The sequence below is a fragment of the Cannabis sativa genome, chromosome X, assembly GCF_029168945.1.
Source record: "Cannabis sativa cultivar Pink pepper isolate KNU-18-1 chromosome X, ASM2916894v1, whole genome shotgun sequence".
NCBI lineage: Eukaryota > Viridiplantae > Streptophyta > Magnoliopsida > Rosales > Cannabaceae > Cannabis > Cannabis sativa.
The window spans coordinates 84454479-84477241 of record NC_083610.1 but is presented as its reverse complement, the minus strand read 5'-3'; the positions used below and the strand labels follow the sequence as shown (position 1 = coordinate 84477241).

The 22763-nt window shown below is 33.1% G+C and overlaps 2 protein-coding genes across 4 annotated transcripts; one reads left to right on the top strand and one right to left on the bottom strand.

The window, feature by feature from the left end:
- Positions 1-5110: 5110 nt before the first annotated feature.
- On the bottom strand, positions 5111-6821 carry LOC115701693 (probable methyltransferase At1g29790). The gene has a single exon (XM_030629419.2). The coding sequence runs from the start codon at positions 6633-6635 to the stop codon at positions 5367-5369; it is 1269 nt and encodes a 422-aa protein (XP_030485279.1). The 5' UTR covers positions 6636-6821; the 3' UTR covers positions 5111-5366.
- Positions 6822-16230: 9409 nt separating this feature from the next.
- Positions 16231-17430, top strand: LOC115703226 (protein vip1). Of its 3 annotated transcripts, XM_030630739.2 has the most exons (4): positions 16245-16508; positions 16628-16721; positions 16834-16938; positions 17073-17430. In XM_030630739.2, exons 1-4 carry the CDS (start codon positions 16387-16389, stop codon positions 17292-17294), a joined length of 543 nt encoding a protein of 180 aa, XP_030486599.2. In that variant the 5' UTR covers positions 16245-16386; the 3' UTR covers positions 17295-17430. The 3 variants fall into 3 exon arrangements, with proteins under 3 accessions (XP_060961183.1, XP_030486600.2, XP_030486599.2); XM_061105200.1 differs by lacking the exon at positions 16834-16938 and having other exon boundaries at positions 16231-16508; positions 17107-17430; XM_030630740.2 differs by lacking the exon at positions 16834-16938 and having other exon boundaries at positions 16237-16508.
- Positions 17431-22763: the final 5333 nt, after the last annotated feature.

Here is a 22763-nt window from a genome sequence, read left to right as displayed (position 1 = left end):
CTAATTTCATTCAATTTTACTGTTTCAGTGATTTTATGTACTAAACCATGCTCCCCAGACTTTGATATCTACCAAATCATGCCCCTCAAACTTTGATATGTACTAAATCATGCCCCTTGAACTTTCATCCATGTTAGAATTTTTTTTACTAAAATTAGATAAAAGTCCTTAAATTTAACAATCTCAATAGTTCGGGGGGAATTTTTAACGGCCAAAAAAATTTAGGGGGCACGATTTAGTACATGTCAAAGTTCGGGGGGAAAAATTACTAATTAGCCTAATAATAATAATAATAAAAATTTGCGACTAAACTCTCTTATGTTTGATCCTTTTAACACTTAACCCTTTATCTTTTTTTTTTTTTTGGCAAAAGTAATTTATGTTCACTTCTGTTTGCAAATTTTAAATTTCAGTTAAATTTTACTGTTAAATGCCAATTAGGACTGCCAATGTGTACACTTATGTACCCGTGGTATGTGTTTATTGGTTCAAGTAATTTTAACTATTTAACCATTATAAAATTGTTTAAAAATTTAAAATAAAATAAAATAAATTTTCTTCTTCTTTTTCTTCTTCTTCTTCTTTAGTTCACCCACCATCATCAGCAAAAACTGTTAGGATATTTTTAGCCTATTATTTATATTATTTTTAGATTTAATTTTTTTTTCTTTATTATCACTTTTTGGAATAAAATTACGCTCGTTTTCGTTAATTTCAGGTTTCGACACTTGGAATGTATAAATTGGTCAAATCTCACAAAAATATGATCTATAAAATAGAGAAAATTGTGCAAGAAAATAAAACTGAAACTTCAAGCCTAAATTATATTATGTTCTGATCAGATTTTGGAGAAAGTTAAAACATAAAAGTTCTAGATCTCTCTTTTATCTTTCCGGAACATCTTGAGTCGTCCAATTCCGAGCAATATCGAGAGAGTTGTTAATTCTATTTTTGGCATATTTAATTGACAAAAATATTTGATTATTTTCCTATTAATTTCGGCTGGTATGTTTAATTTGGTTCCCTATTGTGTGTATCTAAACTTGGAAGGAAAGTTATCTAGCTTTCCTATTTATGGAAATTGAGGTAAAAATGGTAAGTTTTGATTACACATTTATTCTTATCTAACCAGCTGTTTATTCTGATCTTGTATGAGTTTTCCATTTTTTTAGATCAGATTTCTTGAAGGGAAAACTAGAGCTAAACTTTCATTTTCTATAAAAAGAAAGTTGTACTTACTGCCCACGATTCTGTAGGTATAGAAATGGAAATTCCTGGGCTGATTGAAGAATTATTTTAGGGAAGTTTCTAATGGGCTGGGGTCTTGTTCAGACTGTGTGTAAGCTGTCAATAAGGTGTATATTGATTATAAATACACCTTATAGCAGCTAGGTTTTGTATCTCTTTCATACACTTAAAATTGTATACATATCTTAAGGAAAGAGTGTCTTTGTTTTGTATAAAAGAGTTGTTCGACTCTTACTCTGTTTATTTATAGTTTGTATTATCTTGAGTCTGTATTTAAGTCTACAACGAAGAAGAACATCAGTGCAACCTTCAGGAGAAGGTTTTTCAAAGCTTTCCGGAGATTGCTTTTCAAGTCTTGCATCGGAAGGATTCAAGCACACAACCTTCGGGAGAAGGTTTTTCAAAGCTTTCGAGAGATTGCTTTTCAAGTCATGCATTGGGAGGATTCAAGCACACAACCTTCGGGAGAAGGTTCTACAAGCTTTCGGGAGATTGCTTTTAAGTCTTGAATCGGGAGGATTCAAGCACTCTTCAAGGTGATCGAAGGGATTTCGAGCTCTTGGAGTTTTATCAAGATTCGTTAGTAGGTGGAATGCATCAAGCTTGCAGCATACAATAAGAGGGAGTCTATTTATGCATAAGTCAATTACTTTGTATTTTTGATACCGATCTAATGAATCTTATCTCTGGGCGTGGCCCCGTGGACTAGTAACAATCTGAAAGGATTGTTGAAACCACGTACAAAAACCTTGTGTGTTTTTACTTTTATGCACTGTTTGTTTTTCTAGGTTCTTCTGGAGTTACAGAGTTGTATTCTGTAACTACAGAAAAACTTTTTTAGTACCAGTTTCATTATTCCACATTTAATTAATCACTTAATTAAATAATTAAACTGGGAATATTAAAATACAGAATTTCAATTGGTATCAGAGCAAGTCACTAAATTCTTAGTGAGATCTTGAGGTTATTCTGTTTAATTTGTTTTGTTTGAGATGTCTTTGTTTGCAGAAGGAAGCTCTATCTCTCGACCACCACTATTAAATGAGTCGAATTATCCTTATTGGAAGATCAGGATGAGAGCATTCATCAAATCACAAGATGAGAAGGCATGGAGAGCTATACTTACAGGCTGGTCACAACCTACTGAAAATGATAAAAAAGGTAATACTAAGGTAAAACCTGAACTTAATTGGACTACTGAAGATGAAAAATTGTCTGGTTATAATAATAAAGCTCTACATGCTATTTTTAATGGTGTCGATGAAGGCTTTATTAAATTAATCTCTTCTTGTGAATCTGCAAAGGAAGCGTGGGAAATCCTTCAAACTCAATTTGAAGGTACCGCTGATGTGAAAAGATCACGTTTTACCATGTTACAAACTAGATTTGATGAATTGAGAATGTCAGAAACTGAAACTTTGTCTGATTTTTATGAAAGATTATCTGATATTTCTAATGAGTTTTTTGCCTTGGGAGAAAAGTTAGATAAATCTGTCTTGGTTCGGAAAATTGTTCGTGTGCTTCCTGACAGGTTTGACACAAAATTGCTAGCAATGGAAGAGGCAAAAGACTTTGACAAAATGAAGGTTGAGGAACTCATGGGTTCTTTAAGAACTTTTAAGTTGAATCAACATATCAAGAAAAAGAGTAAGCAAAGTTTCTCGAATGAGAAAGGTAAAGGTATTGCCTTCAATGCTTTTGAAAATATTGTTTCTGATGATGAAAATGATGATGAAATGGCCCCATTGGCAAAAAATTTCCAAAGATACATGAAATCTGTTGGAAATAAAAAGAACTTTTCAAAGAACTCAAAAGGTAACATTTCAGGTAAGAATCTCTCTAAACCTTTTTCATCTACCATTAAAAAAGGTATTCAATGCAAAGAGTGTGAAGGATTTGGTCATACTCAATCCGAATGTGCCAATACCTTAAAGAAAAATAAAAAGGGATTAAATGTTACTTGGAGTGATGATTCTGAAAGTAGTGAAGATGAAAAAGAAAAGGTTGCTCTAACAAGTGTTTTGTCAAGAAATTTGCAGGAAAAAGGTAAAACCATTTGCATGAATAATATCGTGATTGATGACAACAAGGAAGAAGCTAGATCTGAATCAGATGAGTCAGAAATTGATGAGAACTCTATGGCTGAATCTTACAAGGTAATGTTTGGTAAATGGTTGAAAATATGTGCTGAAAATCGTTCCCTCGTTAAAGATAATAAAGTCTTGTATAACAACATTAATGAGTTGGAAGATAAACTTAAATGTTGTGAAACTGAATTGTCTTTAAAATAGTCTAAAATTATTTCTTTAACTAAGGAACTTGAAAACATTAAAAAGAATGTTAAAATGCTAAATCCATGTTCCACCATTTTTGAAAAAATTCAAAAAAACTGGCCAAACTAATCATGCTGGTCTGGGTTATGTTTCTAATCAATCTAATTTCAATATCACTTTTGTTAAATCTAATAGTTTTGTTTCTGGAAGAACTGTTTCAACCTCGCAGGATTTTGTCTCTACAGCAAAACTCTCTGCTGTTACAGAAAAGAAGCAGCACGGTAAGTTTGACAATTCTAAAGGGAATGGAAGACGTTTCATCCCTATTTGTCATTTTTGTGGGATAAAAGGTCACATTCCACCTAAGTGCATAACTATGCAAAGCATGTTTAAATCTAATTATCTTGGAAATAAACATGTTTTACAAAAACAAAAATGGGTTGTCAAAAATAAATACTTGGCAGGTTCTTCTTGTTTTAAAACTATTGCTACTAACATGTGGTACTTTGATAGTTGTTGTTCTAGACACACGACAGGTGAAAAAAAATATCTTGTGAACATTAGACCAATACAGTGTGAAGAAATTACATCTGGTAACAGTCTTGTTGGAAAAGTCATAGGCTAATGAAAAAACTCCTTCAACATGTACCTACCTAATTTTTCTAATACTAACCCAATTATGTTATTTTTGAATTTTGTTGCCTTTTTGAATCTATTTTGTCACCAGGAAAGAAATAATATGTTAGCCGTAACCTTAAATAAGCATAAATTGGCTAAACATACCTTGTATATATAGATAGACGATAAGTTTTTTGTAGGGAAGAAATCTTCTAAGTTTTGAACACATTTAAGTATGATTTATTACTTTTGCTTGCATTTTTTGTTTAGATTTAAACTTATGAAAAATGCTCTCAATTTTTATAACTTTCTAGGTAAAAACAATCACTAGCGATGCGTTTAGAATGCTCCTATGGAAAGTTTATTTTGATGTCAAAATCAAGTTTTCATAAGAGAATCATTAGTGTGTCGTTTTTTACCTAAACTATCATGAAAAATAATAGCATTGCAAAATTATTATGGGAGAGTATTGCAAAAGAATCATCTTATTTATAATACTGCAAATTTATAGAGGTTTAGATATGAAAAAAAAAAGAACAAAACTAATAAAGCTTACATAAATTTGTTTGAAATCTTTAATTTAGTGCTGTAAGTGAATATTCATGGGAGTTCATGTTTACATTTGAAAGAAAGAGAGTTTGAGGAAGCTCGAGAGAGATGATTGGAGAGGGAAGTATTAAGGTTGGCATACTAAAATGTATAGAAGCTCAAGTTTTACAAAGAAAACCCCTCTTGCTTCCTTTACCACTCAATAAAAATTTGAAGTGAATTCAAGATTAGAAAACCAGCAGACGAATCAGATCTTTACTTTGATTTCAGCAAAAAGAAAAAATTAAGAAAACTAGGCCAGTACAAATTTCATTTATCGCCAGACAAGAACGAAAAACAATGATGCAGGAAGTTTCTTTGGCTGAAGTTAAAGAATTGATGAGTTGAATACTAAGAAAGAAATAAACTCAAATATCTTGTAATTGAAGAATACACCATATATCTCTTTGATTCATTAAAAATACCCTAAAAAGCAACCATGGATGACAATATTAGAGATTAAACAGCTCTAAATTGCTAAACACAGTGACATTTATCACTTGCTAGTTTGCAGTAATAGAAATAATAAAGATTATGCACTTATTATTGGTTTCAATGGAAAGGAATGGCATGCAAGGACAACCGAACAATAAACCAGAGAAATTGTGTGTCAACTAACCTAATGGCTTAGATCTACCATCATACTCTAGCAGGCTTTTGAAACACAGCAGACAAAAAGACCTCAGATTTACCAGAGCCTGATCCATCTACCTTCTCTGCAACCACCCATTTCAGCTTCTTATATCCAAACTTCTCAATCAGTCTGGTCAAAGCTTTTTTCTTCTCATCATTAGCACAGTAAAAGTTATCTAACCAAAACAAGCCCCCAGGTCTCATAATCCTGTCCAGGTCAAACATTAAGAAATCCAACTTTTCTGGTTTGCCCCCAACATCCAATCCACTCCCGGCGTGGACTAAGTCAAACACATTGTCGTTGAAAGGGAACCTGTGATCTAAACTCAGGTACAGTGGGAAAATCCCTCTTGCAGCAATGAATTCACTAAATGGGGCATCGATATTCAAAGTGTTAGTGATTACAGTCACATTCTTTTCTGCCATCCTAGCAGCAAAGGTACCAGACCCACCTCCAATATCGAAGCCTATTCTGATTCCTCCATATCCCAAGGCTAAAACATCATCAATGATGAAATCATTCTTACTTGTAGTCTTAACAAACTTGTGATTCTCAGAACCACTGACTAAATCAAAGCAACCAGAACATTCTCTACTTAGTTTTTTGCTGTTCAAACAATTAAAATTCTTACATCCAAGACCACTCCAAGTAACAATCTTATCAGAGACAGGTTTCCAAAGAGAAAAAGGAAAAGGGCTGAGACCCACCTTGGGAATTGACTTGGCAAAGCATCTCCTTCTGGGTAAAGGTTCACATCCACGCAAAATTAGCTTCTGGGCAAGGCTCCAATCGTCCGGACAAGGCCCAGAGATCTTGTAAGTCATGTACTGAGAAAGCAAGTCACTAGATTTCTCACAGGCATGGCCAACAGAAGCCACCATTTCAGTAATTCCAGTTCTTGAATCTTTTCCGAGAGGAAGCTGGTGGTGCTGAAGGAAGAGCTTAAGCTCGGTGGCAGTGTTGGGTCTGGACAGATCGATGGTGTCGTAGCCTAGAAGCTCTTTCTCCATCTGGGCCAACTTCTTTTGCGAAGAATCGATCTCTCTCATAATCAGAGAAACTTGCTCTGATATGAGAGAAATGTTCTTGTGGTGAACATGGGGAAGAAGATGGTTGGTTTGGTTGTCTTTCGGGGAGTAAGTAAAGGCGTAGAGAGCAAAGAGATTTGTGGTAACAACGGAGAGAAGCATAAGAATGTTAACAGCTGAAGAACAGAGGGTAGCTCTCTTGAATCTGGCTGTTCCATCACCAATTTTCAAAGAAACAGAACCCATTTTGGATCTGCTTCTAGTTCTTGGATCCGATCCAGAAACGAAAGAGAGGGTTTTGATTGTTTGGGTTTGGGGGATAGTGAGATAGTAGAGTAGAGACTAGAGAGTAGCCAAAGCGAGTGAGATTTGTGGGAGTAAAAGCAGTAACAGTAGATTTGGTGAAGTAAGCTTTCACTAGGGGATCACTCTCTCACTAATAGTAATAATATAGATACTAATTAATAATAATAATAATTGTAAACTCTTATTTGGCAATTTAATTTTTAATTAATATTTTTTGTATTATGCAATTGAAATAATTTTTTTTGTGTTAATTTTGTGTCTTTGATTGTTCTTTTTTCAAAAAAAAAAAAAAAGAATTTATTTACAGCTAGTATTTTTGTTTAAGAAACTTGTCTTACAAGAGAAAGAATTCTCTTTAAGGAAAGTGGCATATTTTTTAGAAAACTTTGATTTTCTCTTTTCCAAATTGCTAATTTTAATTTTGTTATGTATATAACAAATCAAATAATTTTTATTTGGCAGATAATGAAGACCAAATCGTGATCGTGGTCCTTTTTGTATAGTTCCTTGTTTAGTCCTGATTTGGTGTAACAGACTCTGAATTTGATGCTACAAAACAGGGATGTTTTTAGAAAAGTCTTGTACAACTTTGAAAAAGTGTTTGTGAGTATCTCTAGGATTTCTATGTTCTATAAATAGGACCTACAGAGCAGCCAAATGTTTCTCATCTCTTCCAAATTCATTTTTCATATTTTCATCTTTGTGATGAGAGAGGTTCTTTTGTGAAAACCTAGAGTGTTCTACTAGGTCTTGTTTTATTCTTTGAGTTTTGCTCTTATACTATTTTTAGAATAAGTTGAAGAACTCCTTTGAATAAGAGAAAAGTCTTCGAGAGAAGACTTGTCAAAGCCTTACTTCAAGAGGAAGTAAGCATTCACACATCAAAAGATGAAGGGATTTTGCTATTTGGTGGCGTTCAAAAATTTGATTGGTAATGTAAATTACAAAAGATCACGGCAAAGCTTTAAAGGGGGTCTAAGCTTGTTTAAGTCAATTATATTTGTAATTATTTGAGACTTTACTAATTAATTTCATTCTCTGGGCGTGGCCCCGTAGACTAGGAGTGTTTGAAAGAACACTGATTCCACGTATAATTCTCTTGTGTCAAGTTTTTATATTATGCACTTTATTTCTGTTCTGTTACTGTAAATTTGTGTTTTGCAGCAACAAGTTTCCATTCTGTTACTACAGATTATAGCAGTTGTGTTTTTTAATTACTAGAATTTAATAAATATATTGGTATTTGCAAAAATACAATTTATTAATTGGTATTAAAGCGTGACACTAAACTCTTAGTGTGACCCTTTAACGTTTTCTTGTGTTTTTATGCAATATATCAATTTTTGAGGAAGGAAGTTCCATTTCTCGTCCACAACTTCTCAATGATTCTATTAAAAGGTTAGAATGAGGGCATTTATCAAGTCTCAAGATGAGAAAATATGGAGAATAATTCTTTCAGGAGGATCTCATTTTGTTGTGGTACATTTCAAAAGTAATTCAAAGTTAAAACTTGAACTTGAATGACCTACTGAAGATGATAAGTTATCTGCTTACAATAGTAAAGCTTTACATCCTATATTTAATGGAGTTGGTGAAGGTTTTATTAAGCTTATATCTTCTTGTGAATCTGCTAAGGATGCTTGGCAAATCTTTCAAACTCAATTTGAAGGAACTTCTGCTATTAAGCGTTCTAGGTTTATTATGCTTCTTATCAAATTTGATGATCTTAGAATGTCTGAAAATGAAATCTTGTCTGAGTTTTATGAAAAATTGTCTGATATAGTTAATGAATATTTTGCTCTTAGTGAAAAGCTTGATGAATCTGTTCTTGTCAGAAAAATTGTTAGAGTTCTTCCAAATATGTTTGACATTAAACTCTTGGCTATGGAAGAAGCAAAAGATTTTATCAAGATGAAAGTGGAGGAGTTAATGGGTTCCTTGCGTACTTTTTAATTAGCAAATCAAGCAGAAGGAAAAACCTAATTCCACAACTGATAAAGGTAAAAGTATTACTTTAAAAGTTGTTGACAAAGAAAGTTTTGATGATGAATGTGATGATGAAATTATTTTATTAACTAGGAACTTTCAAAAATATAGGAAAAAGATGGGTAGTAAAAAGATTTCACCAAAATTTTCAAAAGGAAATACTTTTTTTAAACCTTCTGTGACTAATAAAAAGGGAATTCAGTACAGGAAATATGAAGGTTTTGGTCATATTCATTCTGAATGTGCAAATACTCTAAAAAGGAATAAGAAAAGTTTCAAAGTCGCATGGAGTGATGATAAAAACGATAGTGATGAAGATAATTCTGATAATGTTGCACTAACTTTAGTTTCTTCTAGGATTGTTTGTGATTCACAGGTAAAAGAAATATTGGTATGTTTGAATAATACCATTGAAAAAAAAAAAGAATCTGATTCAGATAAATCTAAAATCTGTGAAGAAACCCTGGTTGAGTCTTACAAAATTATGTATGAAAAATGGATACAGGTTACTTCTGAAAATAGATCAATGTCTAAAATAAATAAACAACGGTCTCATCAAATTGTATCTCTTGAATTGAAAATTAAAAAATATGAGATTGTAGTTTGTTTAAAAGATGAAGAAATTAATTCGTTAAAGAAAGAACTTGAAAAATTCAAGAAAAATGTTCAAATGCTTAACTTAGATCTTCTATTTTTGACAATAAAGATCCTGCAGCAAGCATGTTTGGACCAAACTAAAAGGTCCGCACCAAGTTACAAGATAACAATAAAGGTGCATACAAGCCTGACGAGTACAAAGACAACTTGGAGTTGGCTCTTCTACCAAAATACTGGAATAGAGAACATCTCGATAAGTGCTCTCACTAGCCAGCTTGTATAGTGGTTCCTCTAACGTTTCATCGTGCAGGAATCCATAAAAGAGCTAGTACACATCGCTCTTCAGTGATGGCCTCCCATCACTTTTTAGTGATGGCCTTTGCACGGTAAGCCCTGCAGAGGTAGCCAAATATAAAAGAACTAGTACCCATTGCTTTTCAGCATGGCCTCCCATCACTCTTCAGTGATGGTCGTTGCGTGGTAAGTCGCGCAGGGGTAGTAACAATGTGATTTCAAACGCGGACACTAAGCTGTAAGCTTTTGTTACACGTAAGACCAACTAAGACTTGTTAACAAAGAAAACTTCTTAAAGTTATTCTTTTTCAGTTCTACATGCGTACACCTGGTAGCACCCCCAAGAATATTCCCAGGCAAGGTCTATGAAACTTAGTGAATTGTAAGTGACTAAGAGACTACAAGTTTGTGTGCTCCCTTGGGGGTACCTACAACGTACAATGCATCGAACTAGCATGAAAAACTTATGCAGAGAAATTTTAACGCTTTGAATAAGCTACTAAACCTGTCTCTAAGTCAAGTGCAGGCATACTTCAGCTTAGCATGAAAAAAGTAAATCCAGATCCTTACATGTCAAGGACATAAGAAGATAGCCAGGATAATCATATGTCCATAATAAAAGGCTTTAAGGCTAAACAATAATAGTGTTCAAAAAAAGAGTGCCTATATGCCAAAAGCAAGAACATGAAAGCCTTGAGGTTGAATATGAATAAAAAATTGATTCAAATGCATAAGGCTAAGGCCCCACAAGAGTCGTACAGCCAGAGAAGAACCGGGCAGAGTTCCTATAGGAACCACTTAAGGCAGAGTTCCTCGCAAGTTCCAAGCCAAAAAGTAGAGTTTCTTGCAGGTTCCAAGTCATAGACAAAACTCTGGGCAACTGTACCCAAGGTTACTCGCCAGATAATGTCATTGTACAAGGTTGGGTATCAGCAAAGTACAAGTCTCAAGTGTAACAACTTGGACAAATGTTGAGTCTTAAGTTGAACATTTGACTATAATAGACTCACTATTAAGTTTCATATAGAGTTTTTAAGCAAACCACGCATGAGACTAAGGTTGTATATGCCTATAAGGCCATAGCAAGATTCTTGCCGAGGTCGAAAGAGGACAGAAAGCTGGCCACCCACTTGGAACCAAGGCCTAAGCCGACCAAGTTTCCCAAGCTTTGAGAGGGTAGGATAGGGTCCCATGACTCAACCAAGAACCGTCCAGGGTCACCAAACCCAAGCATGAATTGGCTAGTTTCTTAGGGTGAAACCCTAAAGCTGGCCAACTCCCCTGATTGAATCCTAGGGTGGGCTAGGTCTCATACAAGACCTCCAAGGCCGGCCAAGGATATTTTTGAATCAAAATGTGTGTTTTTTTTAAAAAAAAAATTCGAATGTGTTCTTCGTAATCTTCATGACTCAAAGAGTCAAGAATCACAACAAAGGCCAAAATCAAAAATTTTCTATTAGGAAATCACACATTCTAGATTCTAAAACTATCATGCGGATTAAAATACCAAAAAGATTACAATCTAACGTGAGAATCAAAAAGTTTCTAAAAGCTTAAAAAGCTTAAAACTTATCAATGGCAGGTTCAAAGAAGAGATGTTAAAGAAGTGCAGATGAGACATATATGGAGAGAGAAGATCAAAGATCTAAAAGCATGTCATGCAAAAAGCCAATACTTGGCTAGACAAGGCTGTTCAATAGAGCCTACTACAAGCAAGATGAGAATGACGAAGTCCCTATTTGACCAGATGTTCAAACAGGGACTTTAGGGGAAAATGTTATCCCAAATTTTGTCCACCTAACGTGGCATGTCCACGCAAGCCAAGATAGAGTACATGTAGAATATAGCCTTGCCAATAACAAGACAAAGTCTCCTTTGAATGTATGGTAAAATCGTCAAGTAGCAAGCGAAAGGAGTTAACCGAACCATCAAGAAGTTGTACCACCATGTTTGGCTGGCCAAGGGGAGTCTATAGGCTGACAGGATGAGCTTATATGGCTGGACAGGGTTTGAGCACAAGCTAGCTAGCCAAAAGGTGACTTTCAGGCTAAGGAAGAGTCTGTTTGACTAAGGAAGCCAGACCTCTACAAGGAAAAGTTGTACAAAGGCTGGCCTCCACCTACAAAGGCTAACCTCCACCTACAAAAGCTGGCCTCCGTCTAAGAGGCTTGCCATCACCAACGCTGACGATCACAAAGGCTGGCCATCACCAACCAAGGTTGGCCAACACATGCAAAGACCTGGCCAACTCTTTCCAAAACTGGCAGGAACATGACCTGCCAGACCCTAGTAGGAACATGGTCGGCCAAACCTCAACCTGTAGGTATTGCATGGTCCACCAGCCTTTGGCCTGATAGGATTTTGATATGTAGCTCTCATTCATGGACAGTAAGTCAAGTAACAGATTGGGCCTTAACAATCCACGAAAATAGAGAGAAAATATATATTTTCAAGGGGCAATTTATTCATTTGCATTTTGTTAATTTATTATGTGGATAATGGCTTTATTTACCTATTTCTAAGGATATTAGGCATGTAAGCTCTACTATATAAAGAGCATTAGGCTATCTCTAAAACCCTAAGTCATTAAGCCTCCAAGCTCCCTAAGCTCTCAACTCTACGTCTAAAAACCCTAATTCTCTCTTCTCCTCTCCGTTACACGCCCCAAGGGCTCTCTCCCTCTCTCTCACATGCCTTCAAGGCTCTATCTCTCTCTCATTAGATATTTGCCTACTAATTCATGCATTGTACTCTTAAGAGAGCTACTGCAGATTCCACAACACTGATCTAAGTTGTATTATCTCTAGTATCAATACAACCAAAAGGGGAGTAGTTCATTACCCGCTAACTAAGGGGGTTGAACCTCTATAAAATTTGGCGTTTATTTTACTTTATTGTTCTTATTGTGTAACACACAGTAAGCATCAACATTAAATACGACTCTACTGTCAGTTGGCCAAATTTTGAGGTCAACAAAACCACTCATATGGAGCAACCAAAATTTTCTATTACAAGGACAAGAAGGCAAATTGTGATAATAAGTCTATTCAGTAGACTTAACAAAACTTCTTGATCCTAGTATCATAGGTTAGAGATTATCTAAACCTAATAATTTACTTACTCTAAAGGAAGTCTTTTGGCCTCTAAACATAGAATTTATTTATCTTAAGAATAGTTTCATATATTCTAGAAAAGATAAAGAACAAAGAAAGAATTCCTTAAGCATCAACAGTGAGAGGTCTCATGTATGCTCTGGTATGCATTTATACCAGATACCTATTGTTGAGTGTGAGTTATGAGTAAGTATTAACTTAGTCTAGGAAAGGAATATTGGAAGACAATCATATAAATCTTAAGATTAAAAGAGGAACTATATGTTAGTCTATAAGAGTTGTATTTTAATACTTTTAGGCTACACCAAACAAGTTTCTAGACTTGCGTTAATGCTAAAAAGTCTAATTATGAGATGGTGATTATTTTAGGGTGGAGCAGTGATTTTTGGAGAAGTGTAAACACTAATCCGGAGTCTCTAACTCTACTAGATAATTATTCATCCTATGGAAAGTTCTATACAATTTTTGGCATTATTCCAGTTATAGATTAACTACTAGTGTTACTTCCTAATAACACATATATAGTTGCCAAACAGTAAAAAATCCAATACCCTAAGATGAGTAAACATATAGAAATAAATTTCACAATATCAAGGATTTTGTAACTATGAAGATGTAATGATAGAGAAAGTTGGTATTGAATACAAACTGCCAGGCCCTATTACAAAGATAATACTACATACTAAACTTGATCTGGACATCAAGGTATTGAGATTAATTGAAATGTACTTTTAGTTTTATATTAACGCAAGTGGGAGTTTGTTGGAATTTTATGCCCTAAATAAAACCCATTTCAATATAATCAGATTTACTAATTAATAAAAGATAATACTGCATACTAAACTTGATCTGGACATCAAGGTATTGAGATTAATTGAAATGTACTTTTAGTTTTATATTAACGCAAGTGGGAGTTTGTTAGAATTTTATTCCCTAAATAAAACACATTTCAATATAATCAGATTTACTAATTAATAAAAGATCAAAAATCATTTTATGTTGCATGGTTCACATGATTACTTTCATGATTATGTGTTTAATTTATAAATTCTATTAAATCATGAACATGTATTTATTCATGATTATAGTATTTTCTACACAGTGAAAAATAATCATGATTATATTATTCAAAGTATTTAGTCCCATAATTTATCAGTGCACTGGATTTACATTGACGTGACAATTAACGATAAAGTTTACTTACACAATGTTATGTGGAATATCTTTTCCAGGGCCTTTGTAAAGTATACTAGTATTGAATGTATAGGGTATACATCAGACTGGACAGATATTTACAGTAGAAAATATCTCATAAACTTACTGTTATGTCTTTTTTAAGTCAATATCACTTAGTTGATCTTAGGTCAATAGATCTTAATCTTGAGATTGTTAGGTTCTGGCTTAAATGTATTATTTGTGTTCTTTGACTTGTTCGTTAAAGCTGACTAATTGGATTGGTCCAATACTTACATCTTGGGAACATGATAGTGTAATTGAGTGGGAGCGCTAATCATAGATATGAAATATATAGCTTCGATAACTATTAGAAGCAAAACGATGATATCTTTCGAGCTTGGCTTAATGCGATAAATGATAGAGCGCTCATTTTAGTAATTATATTAGTTTGCTGAAATATCATTTACAAGTAGCTAAGTATTTTTAGGATAAAATACATTGATGGGTAGAACGGTAAATTTATCCCTACACCATGTAGATCATCTATAGAGGATCTTTGATTATTTGGATATAAAAAATGGATAATTATAGCGTATCTATTCTTGGTGAATAGAGCGTTCTATGTAATCAGAAGTACAATTTCGAATCTATAGTGGAGTCATATTATTCCCCTGCCATCATTGTAAGGATTTCTTAATCTTTTATGTGTTTATTTTATTATTTTGGAAATTCATATTTAGAATTTTAGATTATAGTTTATAATCAAACATACATGTTAGTAAATCTAGATCTTAGTAAAATATGTTCCAACAATCATGTGTCAAAGGAGCAGACACGTCAGGGATGACATTCATCTCTTATTATTCAGTAGGCTTCCGCGTACCCTCTCTAGTATGCCTGGAGGGCTTCATCCTTTACTTGTTTCAGGAGGCTGGGCAAACTTCTGGGTCTTAGGAGACCATTGCATATCAAAGCAAGGTCTTGATCCTCCACTGGGTCTGGGCCCATTGCGGATCTAGCTTAGCCTTCTGTGACTAGGGAAGCTTGAGCCCATATTAATACAATGATTACCTACAGCTTTGTGCCATGTGTCTTTCTTCTAGAAATATGGATAACATGGATGTTTAAACAGACATAGAAATTATTTGAACAAAATAGAGATATGTTTAAACAGAAAGTAAAAACAAACATAAAATAAAGAACACACGAGATTATATGCAGGGACGGAGGGACTTTAGCCCATATGTGGGCTAAAGCCCTCACTCAAATATATACATCAAATTTTTTATATGTAGATATATACATATATTAATTCACTTTGCTCAATTTATTAAAGTCCAATTCACAAAAGCCCTCACTCAATATTTTAATCATGATTAATTAGCCTACTCTTATTCTAATCAAGCCCATTTTAAAAGTAGTCCAATACAAATAATTAAAAAAATAATACTTTATTAAAAAATAAAATAATACCATTGATAATATTTTATTTTATTTTTGTCAATAGTATTATTTTATTTTGTTGAATATGAAAATTTGAAAGATACATTTATCATTATTTTTATTAGTTTTGACTTAATATTTATTCAAGCCCTCACTCAACTAAATTTCTGGCTTCGTCACTGATTATATGCGATATTCCTTTTAAATTGCTACTAGTCCACGAGGTCACGCCCAGAGAATAAAATTTATTGGATGAATCTCAAGTGATTACAAAATCAAATTGACTTATATAAATTATAAATAAAGAATCTCTCTTTGAATTTACTGCAATTATTGTAATCTATCCTTCTAATTAAATTTCTAAAGTGTCGAGACCTTGAACTCTCTTCAAATCGTAGCACTTGCACACTTCCTTCCAAAGAGTGACTTACTTCAACCTATACAATTTTAACAAGAATCAATACAGAATAACACAATAACAAAATACTAAGAACTTCTTAGACTCAAGTTCTTCATACAATAAACAAAACCTCTCTAAATTTGAAAAGTAATTTAGAAAAGGATATAGTTTCTCAAAACCAACGACCTAGGACATAAGAAAAAGAATGAAAAAAAAAAAAAGAAGTTAGGTAAAAAAAATATAAAGAAAAAAAAATATTGAAGTTTTAATAAATAAGAAAGAAAAAAATAGAAAAATTATAAATCAAAAAATTCGCATGTTAAAAGTATAAATATAAACTTTAAAAAAATTAGTATATGATGTATATAAATATATTTTTTTTAATTAGTTAATTAAAACAAAAAACCAAACATAAAAAAAATAAGAGAATTAACATCTTTACAATGTACGTTAATTAGCATTAAATTATACATGCTTGGTCCACTCAAGAAAATTCCACTTGTAACTGATTTGTATGTTAGGATAAAGTCGCGAGGGATTAGATGCCAATTAATAGTAGTGGGGGAATTGGATTCTCTTTCGTTCCTTGCATTGGGTTTGTTAATATAATAATAATAATAGCATATAAGAGCAGAGCGCACATGATGTGAATATCTGATTGTGTAATAATACAGTAATAGCAATGGCAACCCTCTGCCTGAACTTGACTATTCAGGTTCTTAATCTTTCTCCGGCCACCACTTCCGACGACCTTATTGACTTCTTTTCTTACTGTGGAATGGTAGAAAACGTTAAGCTCTTGCCGTACGTATTGCCATTTAATTATACTTGTATTATTTTTTGTTTTTCCATAAGTTACACTTTATATATAAGTACTATTACGTACCTTAATTAATTAGCTAATTAATCATTTGTTTTCACAGTCCCAGATGTAAAGATGATAAAGAGGGCTCCCAGTCCGCAGCTTTAGTGACTTTCAGACAACCATATGCATTTAAAACTGCTCTTCTCTTAAACGTAAGCAAAGTTATATATATAGTATACATGCATGGTATATATATATGTATATTCATTCATAATGAGCTAATAATAATAAATAATATTTTTAAAAAAAACAAAAAAATTGCAGAACGCTATGTTGTTAGAGAGACAAATTTGTATATTGCCAGTGGGGGTTATACCAATTCCTATTATTTCAGATAGTGAAGAAGATAGCGAAAGAAAGATCCATCTGGTAAAGATAGAAAACCAACTTTTTTAGATAGATCAGAAATACTTCTACTTATTGCATTACATAGTTACTTTTATTATTTCAAAAAACATTATAAATATAAATACGAGTATATTGGTTTATTTATGAATGAGCAGAAGCAACAAAAGGAATTAGAATTGGTTAGCGCAGGAGCTATGCATGGCCATGGGAGTACTGGGAGTGGAGGAAGGGGTGTTGCTGAGCAGACAGCAGAGCGTATATCTTTATGGGTCTCTGATTTCATTGGGAAGGCCTCCAAGTTTGCCTCAGACTTGCATGGAAATTATACCAAGAATAAGAAGGATAATCTCAACATTACCTGCAGAAAGCAAAAATGAGAATAACCACTCTCTAATTATATATATATATATAATATAGGGTTGTAATGATTATTTTTAATCTATAATCTATACATATCAGTTATATCAAACAAAATGTAATAAGTTGTTTGAATTGATTTTCAGCATTCTAACTTATTCAGATTTTTTTTAACATCTGTATTATCTGTTCTTTCAAAAAAAAAAAAAATTATTCAGATTTTTCTGAAAATTTATTACGAGCCTTGTAATTACATTACATTATCATCATGTGTAAAAAAAAAAAAAAAGAAAAAAAAATTACAACTTACTACTGAAGTGTACAAGAAGAGACTCCTATATAGATGAGACGACCACACTTGCGTTTGGTTGGGAAGAATGAAAATATAGGAATAGGAATGGGAATGGGAATGAGAATTGGAATGGAATGGAATAAAATTTAAAATGGATAAAAAAAATTGATAAAAAAATAATTAAATTTTTTTTCTTGTTACATTGGAATGGTCATTCCTTCCTTTTTAAAATGGAATAGCCATTCTACCAAAATGGTGGAAAGAGCATTCCATTGGAATGTCATTCTAATACTTTAAAATGCAACCAAACAAAGGAATGGAATGAAAATTATTTCTTTTCTATTCCATTCCATTTCATTACCTCCAACCAAACGCCACCTAATGGTATCTCATTAAAGCTAATTTAAGTTTTATATCCTTATAAGATAATAATATTATTTATTCTCTAGAATCTCTACGTACTGTTACTAGTGCATGTGGTTCTTCTCTTTTACAATTACTTGTATAGATTACTAGTTAATGACATTTCATTGTTTTTTTTTTTGCTTTGCTTTTCAAGTATATTTCAAAATATGATTTGCACCGTCATCTAACAATGTCTTTTCTCAAAGGCTATACTTAAATGAAAGTTATTTTTGTTTCTAGGGACAATGAGAATGAGATTTTCTTTCTCCGAAAACAATTATAAACACCAATACTGTCCCTTTTAGTTACAAGCTAGCTAAACACAATCTATATACAAATTATTATCCACCCATCTCCTCCTATCTTTACAAGAAATTTTCTTTGTGTAACTACATAAAATTCTATTACAAACATATATATGCACTATATTGTAAAAGGTTCTCTTGACTGTAGTGACTTTGAGGTTCCATAAGGCTTCATTTCTTGATTTTCAAATGAAGTACACCGTAGTGGAGATAACGCATAGGAACACCAACTCTCTTTAATTACTGTTCTTTTTTTTTATTTAAGCGTTTATATATTACAACTATGTTTTACTTGAGACTCGAACCCAGGACCTTCAAGACACACACACCCACCTATGGCCACTTGAACTAACCTCAAGTGGTTCTTTAATTACTGTTCTTAATCCAATTAAGAATACCTGCAGGCAGTTGTATACTGATCATTCCTTTAATGCCTATCCAATCCATAACAGCACTCAAAAAAACAAATGCATGTTGATTTTGTTTCATCTTTAACTCCGTACAAATCAAGCAATCAATCTCATTGATGATCCCCATTCTCTTCAACCGAACTCTTGTGGAAAGTTTGCCTTTGAGAGTTAGCCTATGCTTTGGAGTACAAAGTCTCTCCCAAATCAAAGTATATCATGTTGAGAGCTTTTCAATTTGTCACACATATCAGCAATTGAATAACGACAATTCTGAAAGTGAATCTGTGTAACTCTGTTGTTGATCAAGTTCTTTGTGCTAATCACTTGTTTCAAATATTAGCTAGCTTCCAAGGGAGCTTCATACTCCCACCAGTCATTGCCTTTTATATAAACAGAGTTAACCCACTTCACCCACAAATTAATTTTTTTTGGATGAAATTGCCCAAATATGCTTACTTATTGCTCGTTTAGTACTCCAAAGAGCAATGTCTTTAAATCCTAGCCCACCTTACTTTTTTGACTTGTAAAGAGTACACCATGCAACTTTTTCAGGCCCTGTACTATCTTCCTTCCCTATCCAATGAAAAGCACAAAAAACTCGAGCTATCTTCTGACAGCATTTTTAAGAAGGATAACAATTTGAGACCAGTAAGCATTTATTGTTAACATGACTGAATTAATAAGCACATTTCTCTTAGCATGTGATAAATTTTGGGTACTCCAAGTTTTGATTCTAACTAACATTTTATCCACCAAACAATCACAATCTTTTTTAGATAGCTTTTTAGAGCTAATTCTCATGATTAAGTATTTAAAGGGAGAAGGAACCTCTTGAAAAACCAGACATATCAACAATTCTTTCAATTTTAGAGTTAGACATACATGCTCTATAAATTTTGGATTTCTTCTTATTTGCTTCAAGATTGGAGCTCTCAGAAAAAAGCTTAAATCCTCTGAGTAAGAGATTAGCATCTCGGGTGGAACTTAAAATCCTTTTTCTCAATAATTTTCATCATAATTTGAGAGAAATATTTCATACAAATCACAAATAAGAGTGGCAACATCGGATCTCCTAGTCGTAATTCTCTTCTTGATTGAATATAGCTATGAGGAACCCCATTAATAAAGAAAGAGAATTTAGAAGTGGAGATATATACCATTATGATCTTGATGAACTTGCCTGGAAAATTTAGTGCTTCCATCATTTCTTTGATGAAGTTCTAATCAATTGTGTCATAGCTTTTTGAAGGTCCAGTTTGAATAAGCAAGTTGACTTGGCACTTTTTCGGTCATACCTTCGCACCATGTCTTGGCAAATTATAATATTACGTGCAATTTGAGTCCAAGTCTAGGGCGGGTTCTAGGGACTGGGGCCGGCACCAAATTACGGGTCAAGCTCCAGGTTCGAGGGCAGGGCCAAGGTTCGAGTTTGGATCTGGGGTACGAGGTCTAGAATCTGGGTCCAGCGTCTAGGTTCGGGGCTAAGAACAGGGTCCGGGTCCTAGTCTTGGTTTGGGGTACGAGGTTTGGGGATTGGGTCTGACATGCAGGTTCGGGTTCGGGGTCTGGCACAGGGTTCGGGATGGGGTCCGGGTTTGGGGTTAGGGTCGGGGTCGGGGTCTGGGTCTGGGTCTGGGTTTGGGTCCAGGTATCGATTTAGGTCTGGATTCGGGTGTAGGTCTGGGGTCCGGGTCCTGGTCCGGAACGGTGGCTGGGTCCAGGGCCAAGGTCGAGGTCTAGGGCTGAGGTCCGTGTTCGGGTACGGGGTTCGGGTTCCAATCTGGATTCGAGGTCCAGGTTTGAGGCCGAGGCCGGGGTTAGGGTCCGGGGTCTAGATTTTGTTCGGGTTTGTTCATATCGGGGTCTCAAAGTTTTGAAGTGTTTTTTAAAAAATAATGAAAATGAAAACTGTTTTTTGAAAACATTAAGTTGTTGTTTGGTAACACTTTTGTTTTCAAATTTTTTAATAACAAAATGAAAGTAAAATTTTTGTTTTTAAAAATTTTGTTTTTGAAAAACAAAAATGCGTTCTGTAACCACTTTTGTTTTTCAATTTTAAAAACAGAGAGCAAAAGTGTGTTATGTAAAGTTCATTTTTATTTTCATTTTTTTGATTTTATTTAAGTCGGGTCTAGATCCAGTGTCGAATTCGGGTTCGGGTTAGAGGTCGGGTTCAGTGCTAAGGCCGTGGAGGGATTTGGGTCCGGGTATGGTCGGAGTCTAAAATATTGATTAAGAAAAAAATGTTTAAAAAAATATTGAAAGTGATTTTTTTTTGTTTTTAAAATTTTGATTCTCAATTAAAAAAATTAAAAGGTGAAAACAGTTTTATAGAACATGTTGTTTAAAAAATATTTTCACTTTTCCAATTTTAAAAACAGAAAACTGTTTAAAAAAATATTACCAAACGCCATCTAACCAAATGCGACTTGTGTTTTGAAAATTTCAAAAACAGGTTTTTACTCTCATTTCAAAACACAATTTTTGAATAAAAAATAGAAAATAATGTCAAACATGCTCTTAATGTTTTTGTACAACTACCAGAATATATAAATTAATTTCTCCCATTTTGAAAAAAATAAAAAAAAAATAATAATAATAAGCATATTTTAGTGTCATAATTGGGAGAAAATTGTAAAAAAAAAAATTATGTCCAAATTTATTCGAAATATATATTAGTATCGTAACTAAATATTTTTTTGAGGCAAAAAAAATTTTTAGAAAATAAAAAAGGTTGGTTGTCATGGGTAGAGTAGGGTTGGCAATTCGTGACATGATACGATAACACAATTCAAAAACGATACAAAATAAATAGATTTGGGTTACACATTTAATTGTTGTGCCAAAATCGAATCGAAACGTTTAACAAGTTTATTAAACGTGCCACTTCGGGTCAACATATTTAATCCGAAAATAATATGATGACCAACGCGTATAAAAATATATAAGGACTTTAATCTTTTATATTATGTGAACTGAAAAAAAAATCTTTGAAAAGCTCTATAAAAACACTTTTCAACTTTTTGTTATCAAAAAAGTAATAATGAATTAAATCTATAATTTTATGAGTAATATTTGTGTTTTATATAAGTATGTTAGTGGTGTTAATTTCACGTCATAATATATTTAATTGTGTTAAACATATTGTTTTGGGTTTCTGCCATAACACGTTCACTACACGTATTATCGTGTCGTATCGTGTGACTTAATAAAAACTTTTGTCGTGTTTGTATTTTGGATCTTGACACGATAATAATCGTTTCATTTGTGTATTCTCCATAATGTATCAACACAATAATACGAATTGAGAAACGTAAAAAAGAAAGCGAAAATAAAAATAAGCAATAAGAAAATTATGGGAGTAATATTTCGAAAAAAAATAAAAAGCGTAAATCTTTTATTTGGAGATTAAGGAAAACCATTTTTTTTAAGACTCTTCTTTGTTATGGCCCGAACGAACTCTGAATAATAATAAATACTCAAACACTCCTTTCTAAATCAAATATTGTTAAGGCTAATTAGGATTTTTGCCCCCTGAACTTTAACATGTACCAAGTCATGCCTCCTAAACTTTTAAGGTCGTTAAAAATGCCCCATGAACTATTAAGATTGTTGGATTTAAAGACTTTTTTCTAATTTTAGTAAAAAAAATCTAATATAGATAAAAGTGGGTCATAATTTAGTACATATCAAAGTTCGAGGGGCATGATTTGGTAGATATCAAAGTCCGGAGAGCATAATTTAGTACATAAACAATCACTGAAATAGTAAAATTGAATAAAATTAGATAAAAGTACTTAAATCCAACATTTTTAACGACCTTAAAAGTTCAGGGGACATAATTTGATACATATCAAAATTTAGGGGACAAAAATCTTAATTAACCTATTGTTAAATATAAATATTTATATATATTAGATATATCTTTTTTAGGGTTAAATATATATTAGATAATTGTAAATCATTATCTAATATATATTAATTTCACAATTCTAGAGGATAAGAGTATCAATAAAAAAATATATAAATTAATTTCCCCCGTTTTGAAAAAAAAAATGTAGTTTCTACATAAACCAA

What these genes read in the sequence shown, in the direction of transcription:
- LOC115703226 (XM_030630739.2), top strand. Translation starts at nt 16,387, where the DNA reads ATGGCAACCCTCTGCCTGAACTTGACTATTCAGGTTCTTAATCTTTCT. An exon ending in GAAAACGTTAAGCTCTTGCC is followed by an intron (nt 16,509 to 16,627) that starts GTACGTATTGCC and finishes TTGTTTTCACAG; the next exon opens with TCCCAGATGTAAAGATGATA. An exon ending in GCGAAAGAAAGATCCATCTG is followed by an intron (nt 16,939 to 17,072) that starts GTAAAGATAGAA and finishes ATGAATGAGCAG; the next exon opens with AAGCAACAAAAGGAATTAGA.
- LOC115701693 (XM_030629419.2), bottom strand. Translation starts at nt 6,635, where the DNA reads ATGGGTTCTGTTTCTTTGAAAATTGGTGATGGAACAGCCAGATTCAAG.